We start from the raw sequence: 16,656 nt of genomic DNA on the forward strand, positions 1-16,656 counted from the left end.
AACCTGTTCCAGTGCCTCACCACTCTAACAGTAAAGAATTTCTTTCTAACATGCAATCTAAATCAACCCTCCTTCAGCTTGAACCCATTACCCCTTGTCCTGTCACTACACTCCCTGATAAACAGTCCCTCTCCATCTTTCTTGTAGGCCCCCTTCAGATACTGGTAAGCTGCAATTAGGTCTCCCCGGAGCCTTCTTTTTTCCAGGCTGAACAACCCCAACTCTCTCAGCCTGTCCTCGTAGGGAGAGGTGCTCCAGCCCTCCAGTCAGCTTCGTGGCCCTCCTCTGGACTCTGTCCAACAGCTCAATGTCTCTCCTGTACTGGGGCCCCCAGAGCTGGATGCAGTACTCCAGGTGGGGTCTCACAAGAGCTGAGTAGAGGGGCAGGATCACCTCCCTCGACCTGCTGGTCACGCCTCTTTTGATGCAGCCCAGGACACGGTTGGCTTTCTGGGCTGCACGCGCACGCTGCCGGCTCATGCTGAGCTTTTCATCAATCAATACCCCCAAGTCTTTCTCCTCGGGGCTGCTTTCAATCCATTTCTCGCCCAGCCTATAGTCGTGCTTGGGATTGTGCCGACTCACGTGCAGGACCTTGCACTTGGCCTTGTTGAACTTCATGCGGTTCACACAGGCCCACCTCTCCACCCTGTCAGGGTCCCTCTGGATGGCATCCCTTCCCTCCAGCGTGTCGACCACACCACACAGCTTGGTGTCGAGCTCCAGGGATACATTAATATAAATACCTTACAGAAAAGAGCACTCCTCCTCTCCCCTCATGATCACTGCTGGAGCATAGACCATGAAGTAGAAGGCAAGTGAGATTTATGAGCCTTTCTTTAGGATGCATCACTTGATGTACAGATTCACTGAAAGCAAACTGCACACAATCTGATCCTTACTGGTACAGAGGACTTTCATCACCTATTGGAAGTGACAGACCTTAAGTTTAGATTTCCACCAACTCAGCTTTTTTTTTTTTTTTTTTTTTTTTTAAGGCAGTTGGTGACTCTAAAGGAGGAAACAAGACATCACTTGTATGTGTGGCCAAGAGATGAGCATACAGCCAAGGGTATTTGTCTTGTTATGCAAACAAAAATACACAGTCTTCCTAGGCCTTGGCTGGGTATTTTTGCCACTGTTCAATACCCCAGTTAAATTCTTACATCTCACTAATACTGACTGAATAAATTCTAAAAATCCTAAAGAATTAATGTGATCATTGCTGAGGAATGGGGTAGAGTTTGCAAGGTCATTTGAAGGATAGGTGTGGAATTAAAAGAAGGGCAAGTATCTCTGAGAATTGCACATTAAAGCTAAAATACAGTATTTGTCAGTCTGTGAATCATGTTCTATGAGCTCTCACATCTGTTGGGTATCTCCACAGTGTTCCCTCACTTCCCATGCACATACCAGCTGTGCTGAGACTTGTCCCAACCCGTGCTATGGAGAGATCATAGGTACAAGAGACTTGTGTCTTGACTGTACTAACAAAGGAGCTAGTGCTATTACAATGATCAGTTCAGCTTCCCTCTCCTTGATGGCTTCATCCTCCACTCAGTCCACAGATCCTTTTCCTTTGAGGTCAAATGTAAACATCACTATAGGGGCAGAATAAACAGAGAGTCTGTACACTCCAGAACACCTTTTTCCAGATGTACCAAATCCTGTTCATAGGTGAAGGTACATAGATAACTAGTAGAGTACATCCATACAGCTTCTCCCTACTCCATACCTATCAGCAGCTCTGCTAATGTAACTGGTGCTAAATAAAAGACTTTTGTTGCACTGCCTCCTCCTGCATTTATTCAGTCAATTTAAGGTTAGACTGTCCCAGAAGGCCCATTGCTTCCTTTGTTGTGCCGGCCAACTCTTGGAATGATTACAGACAGTTGCTGGAGGAGCAGCAGATAATGTCTCTGCAATCTGCTCTCATTCAGCCATATCATTGATACAAGGAAGAGAATTAGATGGGGATTACCATGTCTTTTGAGATACTACCAACTCTGGGACTATTTGGCAGTGCTAGGTTAACGGTTGAACTTGATGATCTTAAAGGACTTTTCCAAGAAAAATGATTGTATTATTCCATTATTCTATTTCTCCCCTTATTCTCCATACTCATACTTCTATTAGCATCTTCCATTGCATTAAAATTTATTGCTTGCACTAAGTTTATTTAGCAATGCTTTTAATGAGCTGAAGAAAAATATCATTTAGCAGAATAAAGAAACACAAGGTTTTGAACATTTATGACTCATATATTACTATATATAATTATATATTAATTATTTAATTAAAATTATATATAATTATAATGGTTAATTTAATAGAAAACCTTAGCCTTGTTGCAGGTGTAGTTTAAGGCAATGAATTTGGCATGGTGTCATCTTGCGTGCACTTAGATATACCCTATAAATCACACAAAGTGCCAGGATCCATTTGAACTCAGGGAGCAAGAGAAAACTCTGGTAGCTGATGAACCACCATGTTGTTTCAGTGAACACCGATGTTGTTATGGCAGGTCTTTAAAGACATTGGGCTTTAAGGAGGAATAAGAGGGAAAATGAAGGTAAGGTATCCTTTTGTGACAGATCTATTTATCCACATTCTCAGACCCATTAGAGGGACATTTTCTTGGCAGGAGTTTGACAATAAACTTAGTGAAAGAACAAATTAAACTCTGCTGTGGATTGTTGTGGGGTTTTTCCTTGCAATTCAGCACAACAAAATAGTAGTTGCTTCCAAAAAAACATCTTGTCGACTGGTGTCCAATCCATGCTGATTATCCACAATGATCAGGAAGGGGTTTTTTATACACTGTGTGTATTTTTGCTGCCCTCAAAAGTACGAGGGTTTCTTGGGGCGCTGGGTTTCTAGACTTGATGGATTCACAGGCAAACCCTACATCCCCAGTGCTGTGGGGACGGCAACACCAAAACATTTTGCCTTTCTTAATTGAGCACTAGGGAACAAACAGCTGGCAGCTGAGCTTAGAAACGCTGCAGCTCTGATAGCTCAAGCTACTGTAAGTTCAGTGCAGCAGCTGGTATCAGTTCTGAATAGGCTGTTTGAGAAAAGACAGAGGGTAAATTCCTAATCAGCTATCAGAGAGTAGCACTGTCCTGCTTGATCTGGATTCAAGGGAAGACGCAAATGAAATAGCAAGTGACTGGGACAACAAATAGCAATTTGTTGTGTCCCAGGTTTATGCAAGAGGCAGAGTTTGTAATTCAGACTGAGACTTGCTGGTGAGGTGCATAACTACAGTCTTTACTGATCGTATACCTGTTCATACTTCACTCCTTCTTCTATCAAAAAGTCCTCCACTTGTTCCTGCCAAGTCAAGGTGGCAATTACTATGAAATCTGGCTTGTATCCCCAGTTGCAATGGGGATAATCACAGATTTGGAGGTAGTTTCCCATATTCTTTCCTGTCTGTGATTTTTTTCATCATTTCCTTGTGAAATACAAGGAATTGCTTGGGTTTTCTTATCAGGAAGGGGAGAGTCAGGGATATGACAGGAGAAAGAATAAAAGCAAAAAACATATTCTTTCTGAGGAAAGAATAAAACCAAAATCAGATACCTGAAAAAATTTATGCCCATCAGCACATGGGTTACATATGAGCTTGTATAGGTCTCCTTAGCTTAAAAGCATGTTTAGATTCCTGATGTAATTAAGTGGTAGATGATTAAGGATGTGGGAACCAAAGAAGGGCTTGGCCAGGTGAATAGGGGACTGGGGGCAGATTGGTGGAATATAGATTTTAATAACTGGGCTACAGTGTGATCCAGATACGCTACTTAACTTCTCAGGGCAGCCTGCCTTGAAGGAAGCAGGCCCCAGTTGGTGGAGAAAGAGGTTACAAACCGCAGTGAAGACAGAGACCTGATGTAAAATCATGTCTTACTGGTTAAGCATTCTTAGCACCTGGGAATGTAATACCCAGTTCCCACATTTGTGAACATCAGGAAATTAAGGCCTGAACACAAACCCCTGCTGTTTACAATCATTTCATGATGCTTTTATCTGATTGAGTTACAAGAAGTTGAAGTGTGAGGTTTAAACACAGCAAGATATTTTTGCGTCCAGAGGACCCAATGTCTCTCTGTGTTATAAACCAGACATTAGGGGCTCCACTGATCATGACAAAGATGTCGTGATTGATTAGAGCTCAGGGTTTTCATACTTGGAAATGCAGCTAGACAATTAGTTTAACAGCACAACTTGACACTAACTGGACTCTAGCAGTGCACCAAAGGAAGTTTACAGAGGACTGTAGCTACCCAGAGATCCCATCTTCTACAGGTTCAACATTTGCCCTAAATGTGAATGTAATGGCCAGTCCAAGACTGCAGCCAGAATGAAGTGATCCCTTATTCTGCAGGACAGAAATCAAAACAAAAGAAATGCAGAGACATGCAGTATCTTCTCAGAGAGGCCAGGGGAAAACTAGGAGTGACCCATTCAATGCAATTATTTACATGAAACATGCAAGTAGATTGGAAGGCAATAATAAATGGAGAGCAAATATTAATTACCTCTGCCTTTGGACCCCACCAGGAGTACCGCATCCAGCTCTGGGGTCCCCAGTGCAAGAAAGACATGGATCTGTTAGAGCGGGTCCAGAGGTGGGCCACAAAAGTGATCAAAGAGCTGGAACACCTCTCCTGTGAAGAAAGGCTGAGAGTTGGGGTTGTTCGGTCTGGAGAAGGCTCTGGAGAAACCTTATTGCAGCCTTTCCATATATAAAGGGGGCTTAAGTTATAAAATAGCTTACAAGAAAGATGGAGAGAGACTTTTTTACAGAAGAAAACAAGGGGCAACTGTTTTAAACTGAAAAAGGCTAGGTTTAGATTGGACAGGAGGAGGAAATTACTATGAGGATGGGTGAGACACTGGAACAGGCTGCCCAGAGAAGTTGTGAATGCCACATCATTGGGGTGTTCAAGGTCAGGTTGGATGGGGCTTTGAGTAACCTGATCCAGTGAAAGATGTCCCTGCCTATGGCAGGGGGTTGGACTAGATGATCTTTAAAGGCCCCTTCCAACCCGAAGCATTCTATGATTCTGTGTAGCATTTTCAGTGTTCCCAGATGATAGCAACAGAATACGAAATCAAGAGAGGTCAAAAGGCATTGGTATCCCATTGAAGAGAGTCTCCTGCATATCTAGGATAGCTGAGAATTACACTGGATTCACCTTGGAAAGCTACCGTCTGTTCCAAAATATTTCAGGAGCAGTTTCAGAGCACAGATGGACAGATCTCGATGGAGTGATTTGCAAAGTTTCTGCAACTGGATAACATGGCTGTTCTTAGCCCCTCTTACCTTTCTCCGTGCTAGGTAAAATCTCATAATTGACCACAAGAACATTACTGAGAACTCCAGCACAAAACTAGCTAAAACCACCTTCAGCAGTGTAAACTTGCACTACCAGACATTTAAAGGAACTTGAATTCAATGGGATTTTAGTGCCTAACTGCCTTAGGTTACTTTGCAAATCCCACGTGCGCTTTCCTGTTATCAGTAGAGAAGCAGCATCAGCATTACAATCTTTTGCTTGTAGCTGTTTTCCCCATTTCCCTGCAATATACTTTAAAATACCTGAACAAATTCTGGGATGTCTATCAGGATGTGCATTGGGCTGAATGATGTTTTTCTAACTGCTTAAGTGAGCTCATTTGATTTTCCCTGAGATGACACTGTCCAAATCAGTATCAGGAAGACAGAATGTAGTTGCCAGATGCTCTTCTAGAATAACTTCACTGAGCTCTGCAGAGAACTGCCATGAGATAACATAAGCTGATACCTCTGATTTTGCAGCCTTTCAGTACTTAAAGAGGGCTTATAAGAAAGATGGGGACAGGCTTTTTAGTAGGGCCTGTAGCAATAGGACAAGGGGTAATGGTTTTAAACTAAAAGAGGGTAGATTTCAGCTAGATATAAGGAAGAAATGTTTCATGATGAGAGTGGTGAAACACTGGCACAGGTTGCCCAGAGAGGTGGTAGATGCCCCAACCCGGGAAACTTTCAAGGTCAGGGTTGGACAGGGCTCTGAGCAACCTGATCCAGTTGAAGATGTCCCTGCTCATTGCAGGGGAGGGGTTGGACTAGATGACCTTTAAAGTTCCCTTCCAACACAAACTATTTGATTATTCTATGATTTCCATTCTTGGTTCATGAGATCATTGCACCCATCACTTCACTCTTCTTTCCAAGCCTCTGTCACCTTACATTTCACAAAGTCTTTCATTCAAGAGCATGTTAGAAATGGGGCTTCTTCTCAAATACAACAGTTGTTGTTTTAATTCAGTGTTTCTGTATCCTCTTACTTCTCATCTCAGTTTGTGTGCATTGTTAAGGTTGTGTACTAAAGGTGCTCTCAGAAACTGTCATTGGGAACCAGTAAGTACCACCTGTGACTGTGGGGTTTGTGATCTGGACGTGTGTGTGAGGGAAGTGGACTGGCAATCCCTGTCCTGTCCAACAGAGTTCTCTCCTTATGCTATCCTGGGTTGCAGCTTGCAATATAACTCCATGGTTCTGCTTTAGCATAGCTTTATATAGTTAGGTTACTGTGTGTCCATATAAGGGTTATTCTTTACAAAACCACACTGAAAGGTACTTCACAGACACCTAAAATCAAGGTGCTCAGAGGAAGGCTAAAGGTATCCTGGGCTGCATTAGACAAAGTCTTGCGAGCAGATAGAGGGAGGGGATCATTCACCTCTACTAGTCACTGGTGAGGCCACACCTGGAGTGCTGTGTCCAGTGCTGGGCTTCTCAGTGCACGAGACATGGACACACTGGAGAGAGTGCAACAAAAGGCCACAAGGATGATGAAGGGGCTGGAGCACCTCTCCTCATCAATGCGTATAAATACCTGAAGGGAAGGTACAAAGAAGATGGAGCCAGTGGTGCCCAGGGACAGGACCAGAGGCAATGGGCACAAAATGAAACACAGGATGTTCCCTCGAACATCAGAGAACACTTTTTCACTCTGAGGGTGACTGAGCACTGGCACAAGTTGCCCAGGGAGGTTGAGGAGTCTCCATCCTTGGCGATATTCAAAAGCCACCTGGACATGGTCCCGGGCAACTGGCTCTAGGTGGCCCTGCCTGAGCAGGGGGGTTGGACCAGGTTGACCTTCAGAGGTCCCTTCCAAGCTCAGCCATTCTGTGATTCTGTGATCAATGGAGATTAAATTGCTTTAGAAGAAATGCATGAAGTGCGTAAAGTTGGCTGTGACTATTTCCCTAGTATTAGAGATAGATTTTTGTCATGATCAGTGGTTACATCTCATTAATCTTGGTGACTCTATTATCTTAATAAAGCAGTTTATTTTTCTGTTCTAAAATATCGAGTTGGAAGGTTCCTCCAATAGTGACAGTTTACCAACATCAAAAGGAACCTACATAGTCTCTTGGAAAGTGCTAAAACATGTCCAGATGATTTTCGCAGAGTGCACAGCAGCTTGTACTAAGATAAAAGACTTAATGCGCAGTTATGGTAGTTGTTTGGGCATACCTAAAGGGTTTGCTCCGTGGGTAAGACCTCGCCCTGCATTAAAATTACACTCCATATTGTTCTTTTATAAAATTTTCCAAAACATGTTGTGCCTCAGAAGTCATTTGCCACCTATCCCTGCATCTTTGGTGTTTTCTTCCAGGGACCTGGCAGCGGAATTAGTGAAGACCAAGCTGCCCAGGGCACCTTCACCTGGTGACCAGTTCCTGGGCACAGTTCAAGTCTTCAGGAGCTAGGATTGCTAGGACACCACAAGACTGTAGACATATGAAATAGATGAAAGGATGTGAATTCATTGGAGTAAAACACTTGCTGGGTATCAGGAAAGGTGTACTGCCCAGGAGCTCTGTGACAACATAGAACAGTCTCACAAGTGAAGACCTCAGTGCTGCTGGAGTGGCTGAAGAAGAGCAGGATGGAGAGGGGGGACAAACGTGCCTGTGCCCATCCCATGTGCAAATGAGACCGATAACATTTTGGGACTTCCCTTTAAATGCAAGCCAGTGCCACTGGACTGCAGGCCTACTATAAATGAAGCCGATGCAACAGTTCAGCAATATTGCAAGTTTTGCTACTGTAAGAACCTTTAATAATGCCATTCATAATGATTACCAGACTAATATACTGAGGCATTCTTCCAAAATTATGTGTTCTTACATTAACATAATGCAGTCATTTATCAGAGAGAGAGAAAAGGAGGGAGGGACTTAATTTCATGTCTGCTGGGGCAAACAATTACAAATTGCAGAAAGGCTGTGCAAGTAAGGAGAGAGACTGGATAAACTATTAATAAGCCTCCTGAGCTGTTCCTGTATCTGCCTTGCTCTTGCTTTCACTTGTGCTGACGCTCCTTTGTTGTTGTAGCTAGACAGGGTTTCGGAAGTGCCGTGATGCCGCCCACAGTGAAAAACTGCAGACACTAATAATAAACAAGAGAAGACAATGGTGAGGAACAGTGCTGCTGCTTGGCCCTTTGCCCAGCCATGGCAAATGCACCAGGCAGCTTGTGAGAGCTCCTTGACTGTGCACGAGGGAAAAGCTGGCAGCATAAAAGAAAGGCTGGCAGCCGCACCTGCATGGGAGACACAGAGCCCTGTTTGCAGCGTGGAAGTGAATGCAGATATGTAGGGAGTTTCCTTTCCGAAAGGAAATATGAGTCTGGTCAGTGGCTTTGGGAGTCTCTTTCTTTCTTACCCTCCCACGTACATTAACCCATCTTTGCCCAGCCTCCTGTTGCTCTAGCATTGGCGTTGAAGCTTTGAATTTGTTCACATCTGGGATCCCCAAGTGGGAGATCAAAGGAAAATAGAGAGATGAGGCAGAACTGAGAAAGCAAATTAATAATGTTTCAGAGGAAATGAGAACTAAAGAAATCATATACACTGAGTAAGCCAGGCCCATGCTACAGACTGACGTGGTTGGCCAGGATGTCTACTGGATCACACAGAGCTGTCAGATTTTGTTTCTCAAGACAACAGACTTGCCTTGTTGGTTGAAAGCTGGAACCTACCCCTGGAAATGTAAAATGCTTGGGGCCATTGTGGTGTATAAGCTGTATATAAACTCCCAGAATGACACTGTGGCTAAAAATACTAATCTGATCCTTGAATGTAAAAACACAGTAAAGTCAGGTAGGAATACATGGGTGTTACCACTGGTATACTTGGCATTTTTTTTGCCAGTGCTAGAATACTGAGTCTTGTGTCACAGTACCAAAAACAGTACTAAAACTGGCTGGTAGTAAAAACTGGTGCTAAAATGTTTAGTAAATTGGATAATGCTAATGGATAAGTGGATAAAGTTCAGAGATTTTAGAATGATTAAATGATAGGAGGCATAACATAGTAAGACATCAAGATCTTCACCTATTTCATATAAAAGACAAAACGAAGGGACAACCTGAATACAGCCTGTGAGTACCTGCACAGTAACAAAATTTGGAAGACTGTGTCTAATTCAGCAGACAAAGGTTTAACAAGATCCAGTATCTGGAATTTGGAGCTAGGCATATTCAGATCAGCAATAAAAGATGCCTTTCTAAGGCAAAAGGCAGGCACCATCTGGTGAACCTACCTCAAGTCATGCTTTATGGAGGTTTTGAAATCACTGGCAATTTTAATTTTTAAAAAATTTTTTTTTCCTAAGAGAAAATGCTGGGAAGCCACTGGCCTGTATTACACACCCTATTCAGTGCTCTTATTGCCTGGCTTTGGGTTTCTGGAGCTGAATTTAGATTCCCTTGAAACAACTCAAGGATTCTGGGATCTGAGTACCTTATGCTTTAATTGATGCCATTGGTATTACAATTACACTTTTCTCATCCTTTTGATGTTTTCCCAGAAAACCCATTGTTACATTATCTAACTTCCATTTTTAATGAGCACTGAGATGGTAGTATGATTTTATTACATCCATTTTGAGGGGTTGACCAGGGAGGGACAAAGCAGTTCTGGTTGCAACTAAGTTTGAACTTTTTGCTCCAAACCAAACCAGAACATTAATCCTTTGCGGAAGCTTGAACAAGTTCAGTTAACTTCCCACCGCTCCTTTCAGATCCTTCTGCTTGCCTAAATGGTTGCTGTTGAACCTGGCAGCAAAAAACAAACCTTGAGAAATCTTGCTTTCCAAGCCTAGCAGGTCTGCAAGGATTCCCTGCCTCTTGACTGGTTATCTCTAGGCAATGTGTGGATTTGTTATGTCTGAGCAATAGTAAGTGTCTGGGAATAACACCAGTGAGCTAGTCTGTTCTTTATCTCTACAGTGCCTACACCGAGCCTTACAAGGTGTGCCCAGTCTCTGTGATACCGATGGAGGTTGTCACATCAGATGAGGAACAGAAGAGTTCAGAAGATGACAAGAGCAGCCTGGGTGATTCCAGCCTCATTAACAAGGTAAAAGAGCTGAAAATGGGGAATGCGTGAAACCCAGAGAGGGAGAAACAATTTGCAGAACCTGGCTTCTCAACTCTCTCTGCTCTTTGCCTGGTGTTCATTTAGAAATGTCAGAGCCATCAATCCTTTACTCCCCCAGTGCACTAGCAACAATTTACCCCTACAGAATGTGGCAAAGCCAAAGAACTGCAGTCCTGAGATGGACAGTGGAGGCAACATAGCTAGCAGGAAAGGCCTGACTTGAATGTCAGGAAAAATGTCTTGCTCAGAAGAAGGATTTAGCTGCAATCATCTTGAGAATTTTAAAACTACATTGAATAAAACAACAAAAAATATGTTATTTGGACCAGTTCTGCATTGGCTGGGAGATGGAGTAAATTGTCTGATAGGTCTCTTCAATCTCAAAATTCTCTCATCATGGGAAAATACACTCATGTTTGGGTTTATTTTACTGACTTCCAATCAATAAAACAGCTCTTAAGCAAATTAAGAAGACCACAGAAATCTGACCACAGCTTAAGACCATATAAGGCTGTTTTAATCTCCAGTAAGCTGACTAACAGTGCAGTTGTTAAAGAAATGGCATTGAGCAGTTTTAGGCACAAATTTATCTTTGTTTTTCACAGAACTTTTTGGGTGTGTATTCTTAAAACCTAATACGAGCTTAAGAATCTAACGTTGTGTCTCTGAGTACAAGCACCCACTGCATATCCCATTTGGTATGCATGCAACAAATGGGTATGTTCTACTGAAGGCTTGCAATTTGAGCCCCAGGAACTAAGGCTGCATAGAAAAATAGCAAATCCTGATTTGCTACACCTCTCTGTGCCATTCATTTTGGCCTGGTCTCTCAGTGTCAGCACAGCTATGTGGCTTCCTGATTGTAGATGGCTTGTATCTGGTCATGGGCATTTGTCAGAGCCTGCAAAAGTCTGTGCAGATGCCCGTCCAAAACCAAATAATGGCTGAGTAATGGTCCACTCTGTTAAGGAGAAGCATAAGTATATTGATTCTAGGAAGATCAGATCTCTTCAGGCATTTCCAGAACGTGAAGCTTTGTTTAGGGGCAGGGGTAGAGAGAGGGGAGCAGAGTTTTCCCCTTACCAGGACACTAGTTCTTGAGAAACAGAAAAAGAAATTGCAAGCGGAATGACAGTGAAGGGCAAATGAAATTGCTGTTGCTCTAATCTCTGAGGGAGAATAGCTTCCTTTGATTCTATGATTCTATGATTTCCCTGTATGCTGTATCACTTTTCATAGAATCATAGAATCATAGAATGGTTTGGGTTGGAAGGGACCTCAAAGATCATCTAGTTCCAACCCCCCTGCTGCGGGCAGGGACACCCTCCGCTAGACCACGTTGCCCAAACCCTCATCCAACCTGGCCTTAAACACTGCCAGGGATGGGGCATCCACAACCTCTCTGGGCAACCTGTTCCAGTACCTCACCACTCTAACAGTAAAGAATTTCTTTCTAACATGTAATCTAAATCGACCCTCCTTCAGCTTAAACCCATTACCCCTTGTCCTGTCACCACACTCCCTGATAAACAGTCCCTCTCCATCTTTCTTGTAGGCCCCCTTCAGATACTGGTAAGCTGCAATTAGATCTCCCCGGAGCCTTCTTTTTTGCAGGCTGAACAATCCCAACTCTCTCAGCCTGTCCTCATAGGAAAGGTGCTCCAGCCCTCTGATCAGCTTTGTGGCCCTCCTCCTTTTAGGCCTACCCGGCAGGGTGCTGAGCTGCCTCTGCTACCAGTGAAAAAAACAGTGGTTTGATGTCCTTGCTGACATGAAACAAATGAGACAGTGGCAAGAAACCTTATCATTTTTCCTCTGAGATTCATGACATTTTTTGGTTGTTTGTTTTCACACTGGTTTGGAAAGGGAAAAGCCCTTAACTTTCTGACATTCCTTGTTAAATGAAAAATATTTTTCCTTTCAGTTCTATTAGCTAACAAACCACTAGCATTTGTAGAGCATACACTAATGTGTTATCTAAGCCAGTCAGGTGTCTCAGCATCTCTTAGTTGTTATGCCAGTGGAGAAATGACAACAAAATTGTGACTTGAGTTCACAAGGGAAATGCATGCAATTGCTATGTACTTCAAAGCAAATTCAAGGTTGCTAAAACCAATCTTATGTCCACTTTTGTAGGGTTTTACTCAAGACACTAGGAAATGATGGTTTCTAAATGTCTCCTTTATTGTATATCTCATGCATTTTAATTGTTCTCTTGTGCTGGGGTAACCACACTGTGTAACTGTCACAGAAGGCGGCAGCATTTGGAGAACAAACATGTGCTTTAGAGTCTAAATGGAGGCATCCCTCCCACTCTTCAGGCGAACACAAACTAAATGTCTGCAGATGCCTGATAAAGAACATCAGAATGGGTCTGGTTGGTTGGCCTTTGCTTCCCAAGCTAATTGTCAGCAAGGATCACAGTATGCAGGACCAGACTTCCACAGGCTCCTGGGGAGCTGTCTTAAAATAGCTCCATCTGAGTACAGGACATATTTCCAAGCTGGCTGATGAATTAGTGCATGTGGCTATTGACCCTGCAAGAAGCAGGCCAGGAAAGTAGACATAATCTGATCTGCCTGTTATAATTCTGGCTGTAGGAAGATTAGCCACTCTACTGGGTAGTAGATTAGCAATCTACTGGGCTCTAGCTACAGACTGTGGAGCAGCAGTAATTTCATCCCTCAATAAGCCATTTGCTTAGTAAGCCAAGTCAGAAGGTTGTGCTTGTGTGTGGGGCCAAGAAAAGATCTAGAGATGAAAAGTGGTACTGAGACACCTTTGAGTGTCTTTGTTCTTGTAGCCTCACTAGGGCAGGCATCACTTTGCATAGACTCAGGGGTCCTGGCAACAATCCTGTCAAACCCTGTGAGTCCCAGTTGTCCCCAGGACCCGATCTGTTAAAGGAGACGCCTGATCTGGGCAGTCAAAGGTCACCTAGCATCAGGACTCTCTTGCCACTCTGTAACAGCCTCAGCATCACTGCTGCAGGCTGCATGAAGCAATGATCAAAAGACAGCAAGGGAAGACTCAATTTCCTAGGGAAAACAGTCAATGCAGGGTTCTGACAGGAAGGATGCAGTATATTTAACTGTTGTCTTTCGCCCATGCCAGCCACAGAATAATAGTAATATGGGAATCTTCCAAGGGCTTATGCAGCCCACGCTGCAGATTCTCTGTCAGAGACAAGGGCTTCCAGTTCACTGTAATTAAGACTGAATGGGATAAATTCCATCTGTCCATGGCTCTTGTCTCAGAAAGCACTGGTGTCTTTACAGAGGACTGAGAGAGGACTGTTTTTCCTACCCTACTGCTCCCGCCTTCTTTTATTGTCTTATCACGCAAATCTTCTGGGTGCCAAGAGAACATTAGCTGCCCTGTTAAAACCTGTCTCTATAATGACAAAGCACAAAGAACTTGTCCAGCTCCCTGATGAAGTGATGTATCGGTTGGAGCAAAATCCTCAGGACAACACAGAGTAGCTGTACAACATGAAAGAGTTCAGAAGCACTGTCACTTGGGGAGAATTGGCAGAGACATGTTGGTCTGGATGCCAAAAATAGTACCATAGATTTCAAAATGAGCTAATTTTGTTAAAACAACTGTTTTGGGCTGGCCTACTAAGAGCTGAATTTGAATTTTAAAAAACACACACAAAAAGAACCTTCTGGGGTTTGTTGGTTTAATTCCTGTTTTTCTCCTCCTTAGGAAAACTTAGTTTAAATAAAGGCATGAAACAGCCTAGATAATAAAATCTCCTCCCTGTGCTCAGATATATGATTTTAATTTGCATTGAGCTGGATTCTACCTGCTGCCTTTCACTGTCATGAATGAATCCCTGTACCAAAATGCAAGCAGCATGCTTTGATTTTTCTCACCTGCTTCCCCCTAGCCTGCTTGCTGGAGAATCACAAGACTTCCAGTTTGTAGCAGAATTTTTTCCTTTGATGTTTCTTTTTAAGGCTCATTTTTATAAGTAAATATAATTTTAAAAATTAGCTTTGTACACACATTTCCTGGTATTGTTTCAACAGCTCGTCTCCTTTGAATCCCTGCTCTCCTGGGGATCAGATTCACATGAGCATGGAGAAATTTTTAAGTCTTGCTGGAACCCCTGTTCTATAAACAATTTGAATCATAGCCAATAATATATGTTGAGGTATTTTTACATTATCAGCTTTATTTTAAAGCGCAAACAAAAAAGTGCTTTCATCTCTATTGTGTTACAGGAATTTTTATTACTAAAAACCTATTTGGAATGAGGCAGGTATAAAAAGGTAAAACAGGACATGAGTTTCAAATTTTTGCCTTTATTCCACTTGGGAGTATCTCAGACCCTGAGAAGCTGAGCATTTGTCATCATAAGCCACCTGGTGGTTTTGATTCTTCTTTGTAAGACTAACAGTGAAAATGCATTCTTTCTGGTTAAATAAGCACTTTATTTCCTTCTCTTCAGTCCGCTGGCATATGATAACAACCTAGAGAACTCAGAGGCAGGGAATGCTGTAAGTTTTCTTAACCTTTGTGATTCTACTTGCTTATATTATAAGAATCACTTCACTTAGACTACTGATGGAGATTCACTCTTTTTTTTCCTCCTGCTAAGCTAATTTAGAAGACCTTATGGGCCTTCTCTTCACTCATGTGTCTTTTATATATGTTCATTTAATTAAATCCCTCCCAATTTATCAGAAGGTGACACGTGGCTTTTTTGTACTGGGCTCTCAAGGTTATATAATGGCATCTAAGCTGCGTATAGGAAAAAAAAAAGAATTAAGGGATTCCAGTTAGGAACAAAAAACTTTTATCAAATGAAATAAGAACTTTCTCTTTATCTCCCACCTCTGAACCTTCACTCACTAGACAAATGCTCAAGGTCCAGGATGGAGAACCCCAGATTTTTCCTCTCATCATTGAACTGGATTCAAACTTGAACTTCGTGATTGTTTTTTACTGCTAAAACCAGATAAATCCATCTGGGACTCACCCAGCTAACAAGGAATTTGAAGGGGAAGTGGGCTTAATAGTTCAGATTTGACTACACACCAACTTCAAACTGAGTTCTCTTTGGCAGAACTTAGGTTTTTTAGCAGTCTCAGAATACCCAGTTTTAAAAAGATTAGAAATAGAGACAATATAATCTTGAAAATCTACTTTTGAGAAGCTCAGCTATGTGGTTTGAAATGGACTAAAATCAACACATGCTGGTAGGTTTCACCTGTTGCTGGTTATGATCTGAGTTTTTTAATTGCCTCAGTGGTTTCAGGAAGATGCTGCATATGCTGGATCATGAGCTACTCCTCCATAGTTTGCACCTCTCATTTTAGTGTCAGAATCTTCAAGCAAGAGTCTTCAGACAGTTCCTTTTTTGTAGGTCCTTTTAAGAGTGGATCTTCTGGCTAGTTGATCCCTTTTGTCACTAACCTCCTACAACCTCCAATTGTTACTAAGCTAAAGGGACCCCCAATACAATTCTTTTACTACACCTAATCCTCCATCTGGCTGAAGATAAGGACACAGCAGGGAGGAGTGATTTTTATGCTGGATCCAGAGAAGAGAAAAAACCATCTGATGCAGATTAGAGATCAAACTTGCAGGCAGAGCAGAAAGGTAGGTGCTAGACTTTAGGTTGATTGTGTGAACATCAAACCTTTCAAGGGATTCACTGAGATAATAGTATCCCTAGGAATGCATCTGCCTTCCTACCACTACATTAACAGCTCTACTAGGGGAAGTAGGTTGAGCTTGGGGAAGGGCAAACACCTGTGGGACAATCCACAGCAGGGAGATGCAGCAGAGGCCCTATGGTGGTGTGAAGATTTCCTGAAGAAATACATGGAGATTAAGCACAGGTTTTGAGTTCTGTGGAGATGGGTAAGGGGCAGGAGCCCATCCGCCAATTTAAGAATTAATTTTTCCAGCATCTTGCAGAAATCCATGCAGATGGTCCTGTAACAACACTGTAAAATGTGTTGTCTTGGACTGGGCTTCAAGAGCTATTTCCATCATGCTGCTTGATCCAGACTGTGTCACACATATGCTAAAAGTAGGCTGATAAAACAAAGTAACAGGCTTAAAAATAACCCTAATAGTCAATGGAAGGCACTTAGACTGTGATCGATTGCACAGTTTGCACCCCACAGATAAGAGGCTGAATCTTCCTTTACAGGATGCCTTTGGAAGGAGAAAGCAGTGGCTGGGTAAATGGGGTAT

The 16,656-nt window shown here is 42.7% G+C and overlaps 1 protein-coding gene across 6 annotated transcripts in view; it reads left to right on the forward strand.

Moving 5' to 3' along the window:
• Window positions 1–16,656, forward strand: part of FGD5 (FYVE, RhoGEF and PH domain containing 5) — a 119,552-nt gene that overhangs the window by 36,780 nt on the left and 66,116 nt on the right. For all 6 annotated transcript variants that reach the window (XR_008578782.1, XM_054837949.1, XM_054837948.1 and 3 more), the window contains one exon: window positions 10,293–10,422. Coding sequence is in view for 5 of the 6 variants with exons in the window: in XM_054837949.1 (XP_054693924.1) it covers window positions 10,293–10,422 (130 nt within the window). In the remaining variant the exon portion in view is untranslated. The remainder of the gene's footprint in view (window positions 1–10,292; window positions 10,423–16,656) is intronic.

This window comes from Grus americana, chromosome 11 (assembly GCF_028858705.1).
Source record: "Grus americana isolate bGruAme1 chromosome 11, bGruAme1.mat, whole genome shotgun sequence".
NCBI classification, from domain to species: Eukaryota; Metazoa; Chordata; class Aves; order Gruiformes; family Gruidae; genus Grus; species Grus americana.